The sequence below is a fragment of the Carlito syrichta genome, unplaced genomic scaffold, assembly GCF_000164805.1.
Source record: "Carlito syrichta isolate Samal-C Ts95f unplaced genomic scaffold, Tarsius_syrichta-2.0.1 Scaffold315403, whole genome shotgun sequence".
Taxonomy (NCBI): domain Eukaryota; kingdom Metazoa; phylum Chordata; class Mammalia; order Primates; family Tarsiidae; genus Carlito; species Carlito syrichta.
Genome location: NW_007259499.1, coordinates 75,554 through 80,479, shown reverse-complemented (window position 1 = coordinate 80,479; position 4,926 = coordinate 75,554). Strand labels below are relative to the sequence as shown.

Genomic DNA, 4,926 nt, shown 5'->3' with positions numbered 1-4,926 from the left:
AAGAACCCAGAACTCGGAATGCTCGGCAGATCTGGGGGGATCTGAGAGTCTGCATTCTGAACAAGGGGCTGCTGACACTGCAGGTGCAGAGGCCACCCTTTAAGTAGCAAGGGACTTGTCTAGGGCCAGGTTTCTCTTTAAAGAGCCAGAGAGCAAATACTTTAGTTAGCCTCTGGGACCCTGTGATGTCTGTCCAGTCGCTCAGCCCTGCAGCTATAGCACCTAAGAGGCCATGGTGTGCCAACACACATGCTGGGTCCGGTAAAGCCTTTTTTTTTTTGAGTTGGAGTCTCACTCTTTCACCCAGACTGGAGTGCAGTGGCCGCTCCCGGCCACCGCAGCCTTGACCTGCTGGGCTCCGGCGATCCTTCCGCCTCAGCCTTCCAAGTAGCTGGAACTACAGGTGCGCGCTACCACACCTGGCTAATTTTTTGTTTTATTGTAGAAATGAGGTCTCACCAAGTTGCCCAGGCGGGTCTCAAACCCGCAGGCTCAGGCAATTCACTCACCTCAGCCTCCCAAGGCGCGGGATTACAGGCTGAGCCACCGAGCTGGGCAGGTAAAGCATATCTACAAACAACAGCCGGCTGGGTTGGCCTGCCAGTGTCATTCGCTGACTCCTGGGCTAGCCCACTCAGCTGGGCCGTTGATGGATTTATTTGGTACAGTTATTCCGAGATAGGACCCATTTCCCTGCTTCTCACATTCATGCAACTGTATCTAAATTAGTGAAACTAAAACTGAAAGTTCTCTGTCTTCTAGCACCCACCTCACTGTTCCATCTTCCATGCCATTCCATCCCCACCCACTTCATCCACCTAAAATTGATCCGCTCAACCCATCTTCCACTCACAGAGAGTCTCACCGAAAGGCCAGTGACAGTTACCCTTTTCTTCTCAGTAGCCACCCAGGAGAGGAGACAGCAAGGCAGCACAATGGGAGGACCCCAGGACACACGCCTGCTGTGTGAGAACGTCGGGGCAGGATGGGGGTGAGGGCAGGCTTCCATAAGAGGGAACAGACAGAGGTCTCCCGCTGAGCTTCAGCAGGAAGCACAGACTTTCAGCTCCTCGATCCCATGCAGAGCATTATCTCCTGTCCCCTCCCTCAAGGCCACCAGAGACCTGAGGAGGGACTCAGAGGCAGCTGCACTGCGGGGAAGTGGAAGCCTATGGCTCATCAGGGCAGGCTGCGTGAAGGGGAAGGGAATGGAGAAGAAACTATCATTGAATGAGCACCCACTGTTTGGTGGGTACCATGATAGACGTTCCAGGGACTTGAAAAACTCAAATACCTACAAGGACCAGTCAGGCAACATAAGATATGCGACACCAGGCACGGTGGCTCACGCCTGCCAAACCAGCCCTTTGGGAGGTCGAGGCAAGACTGCCTGAGTCCAGGGGTTTGAGAACAACCTGGGCAACACGGCGAGACACTGTCTCTAAAATAAATCAAGAAAAATTAGCCGGGCATGGTGGTGCACACCTGTGGTTCCAGCTACTTGGAAGGCTGAGGTTGAAGGATCACCTGAGACCAGCAGATTGAGTTTGTGGTGGCTATGAGTGTGCCACTGTACTCCAACCTGGGCGACGGAGTGAGACTCCAACTCAAAAAAAGAGAAAAAAAGGTATGTGACGTGTGCCAAGAGTAAGGCAATAAGGCATGGTGGGGACCAAGACAAACTGGACACAGTCTCTATCTAAGGGAACTCAAATTCCATTTCCGAAATGCACTATTCAGGCCAAAATATTCATAGGCCACCCTGGTTTATCTGCTCCTCCCACAATGAGGTAGGTGTAAAGGGGCTTCTGCCGGAGACCCCTCGTCAACTGGTAAAAAGAGACCTGTCAAAGGGGCAGGGTGTGAAGAAACAACGACAGTGAAGGAATGCTTCTCTGATTTCCAGCTCCCAGGGCAGAGGCCGGGCGGTTGTTCCCTTAGCCCCGTCATACAGAGAATCTGGCACCTGGAGCTGCCACTTGGAGATGATTCACGGGAGATGCGTGGGTGGCAGAGATGCTGATCACAGAGGCTCCAAAGAAGTGGGGCTCCCTGGGGGGGGGGGACTAGCTGTGGGAGGAGAGACAGACCTGGAGCTCAGGCCCAGTGCAGGGTCCCCAGGAGCACCCCAGAAGCTGGAAGGAGGAGCTGGGACCAGGGTGCTCACAACAAGAGGAATGCCATCCAGCTGGAGGGGCCCCCTCCGCTCAGCACCACTAGACCCCAGTCTGGCTCCTGAGGAAGGAAAGCGCCCAGGTTGCCAGGGCCCAGCCCAGGCCAGGAAGCATATCTCTCCTTTGCCAACAATGGAAGAGGAATCGGAGAGATGCCTCAATCTACCTTCACACAGAACAGAACAGAACAGAACACAGGCACCACAGCGTAGCAAGCAACACTGGCTGCAAGAAGACACTTCAGCTTGACTTCCATCTCTGGCTTAGCTACTTATTCAAACCCTTACTTATTCCACTGAAAGCAGCTTTGCCATCTAAATAAAGTGAGTAACAAAAGCAGCATCATCCAGCAATTAGCAGCTAGGGGTATTTAAGCAAGCTGCTGTTAATTGTGCTAGGTCTTTGTTTTCTCAAGGGAGAAAAAAAGCCAGAGGCCACTGCGACTTCCCAGGTTCTCTTGAAGTGCAGTGAACGTCTGTTGTCCTCATAAAGTGCTGGGCAGGTAATAGCTGTCAGCACTATGACCGATAACTGAGATGGCAATAAGGGTCCACAGGGATGGTTGGGCGGAAAGAGAACAGAGCAGCAAGTGGAGAAAGGGAACCATGGGCACGGGTGAGCGTGGGCATGCCCTCAGCACTTCCTGAACCTTCCTAGCCACTTGCACCACAGTGGTCAGCACTGAGTTGATGTAGAGTTGCTGCAGGGGACAGCAGAACTCAGAAGCCAAGGAGGACATGGATGGGGGACTCTCGGGGCTTCCAGAACCAGGAGCCACAGGCCAGGCAGGCAGGGGTTGAGGAGGGGTCTGGTCACCTGGTACGTGGGCATGGCTGGCCCCTCCTCCTGGAAGACCTCGGTGTCACATCGGCCCGAGATGATTTCCTCAGCATCTGCTTTGTCCAGGCCTTGGGTCAGCAGGCTTGATGTCTCCATGATTGGCACGGCTGCCTCGTACCCCAACAGCTAAGAGGAGGGGACCAGGCTGGAGGCAGGAGTGGCAGCGGCACCACGCTGGACTCACACACATGCACACATGCATGCACGTACCCGCCCCCACAACCCCATCCATACCAAACCACACACACCACACCAGGAACGGTCTGCACTGGGTGTCGTGGGCTTACTGGGGAAAAACGCTCAGGTGGAAGGTGGGAGGGACAAGGGGCGGCAGAGGTGGGAGGGGTAGGGAGAGTCCCCATGAGCATGCTCAGGAATCGCGGGAAGGGCCACTGTGGAGTGGGGTCTCGCCTCCCACTTGTCGGGCCCTGGGGTCTTGATGACATGTCAAAACTGTCTTGCACTCAGCATGGTCTCGCACTGTGGACACTGGTCCTGCGGCCCTTCCAGTCACATGAACCCTCTGGTCCAGGGCTGGCCTCCTGCTGATAGGGCCTTAGTGGAACCATGGCGATGACTGCCCCTGGATGGAGTCCAGCACGGGCAGCACCCCTGCAGTGCTGCCCACACTGCTCCTGCTGGTCACCGGTGGCCCTCTGGGAACCCGGTGAGCTCCCAGGCCCCTCTGCAGGCACCTGACTCTGGCCACCTCTGCCTGGAAGAGGAGGATCTGAGGCTCATCACCCTTGCCCTCTCCTTGGGAATACCTGGGGCCTGGCAGGCAGGACAACACCCAGGGCAGCGAAAGGACCAGGATGCCTCAGGAGGCCAGAGGTCAGGGTCCCAGGTCAACAGAAGTTAGAGGACCTGGCCTGGCTTGGTCACATGCTCAGCAGTCTTCCTGACCCAATGGTCCCTCAGAAAGGAAGGCAATAGAGGCTTCTGGGTGCAGGTGTGCACGAGATATTAAAAGGAAATGCCACAGAAATAGAAACACCAGCTGAGCATAGTGGCTCACGCCTGTCACTCCAGCACTTTGGGAAGCTGAGGTGAGAGGACTGCCTGAGCCCAGGGGTTTGAGACTGGCCTGGCAACTTAAGGAGAGCTTGTCTCTACAATAAATCAAAAACAATTAGCTAGGTGTAGTGGTGTGAACCTGTAGTTCCAGCTACTTGGAAGGCTGAGGCGGAAGGATCGTGGCAGCCCGGCAGGTGGAGGCTGCGGTGGCCGCGAGCATGCCATTGCATTCCAGCCTGGGCGACAGAGTGAGACTCCGATTCAAAAAAGGAGAAAAAAATAGAAATAGAAACACAAATAGAAATACCGCACTGAGAACTAGGAACCAAAGACTGCCCCCAGTGCCGCGGCCAGCACCGACTTATACGAACACCACACTTTTCACATGCAGCCTCCCATTGGACACGTCAGCACCGGGAAGCCCGCACCGACACTGCTCCCTCGTTCTTCCAGACGATGGGCAGACGGCAGAAAAGCTGGGCTGCCGCTGGGGATCACACGGCTGCACACGCTGGGGCTCGCAGCCAGGCTCTCGCCGGGGCTTTGGCTGCCACAGCGTGAGATCATTTTCGGACGAACGTGACCGCGGGTGGCCGCGGCGCCCGTGCGTAAGCGCCCCTGGCCTGAAGGCCCTCCAACGCCGCCTCAGGGACCTCACGCCCGCTCCTCGCGTCTCCAAAGCCGCCCGGCAGCGCGGGGAGCGCCGGGGCCCTCGCCGCGCGTCCCCTGCCGCCGGTCCGACAGCCCCCCGTCCGCCCGAACCCCCGCGCAGAGAACGCCCCGTAAGTCCCTGCCGAAGGGGGAAGGGAGCGCGGGAGCGCGGCGCCTGCACCGGGCCTGGATGGGGAGGCCCGAAGGCTGACGCATCCGCCGGCGAGGGTGAGGGTGAAGCCGG

The 4,926-nt window shown here is 56.9% G+C and overlaps 1 protein-coding gene across 1 annotated transcript in view; it reads left to right on the top strand.

Moving 5' to 3' along the window:
* The first annotated feature begins 3,581 nt into the window (after positions 1-3,581).
* FNDC4 (fibronectin type III domain containing 4) overlaps positions 3,582-4,926 on the top strand; it is a 4,052-nt gene continuing 2,707 nt past the window's right edge. The window contains exons 1-2 of the mRNA XM_008072761.1: positions 3,582-3,681; positions 4,485-4,813. Of these exons, the coding sequence (XP_008070952.1) occupies positions 3,582-3,681; positions 4,485-4,813 (429 nt within the window). The remainder of the gene's footprint in view (positions 3,682-4,484; positions 4,814-4,926) is intronic.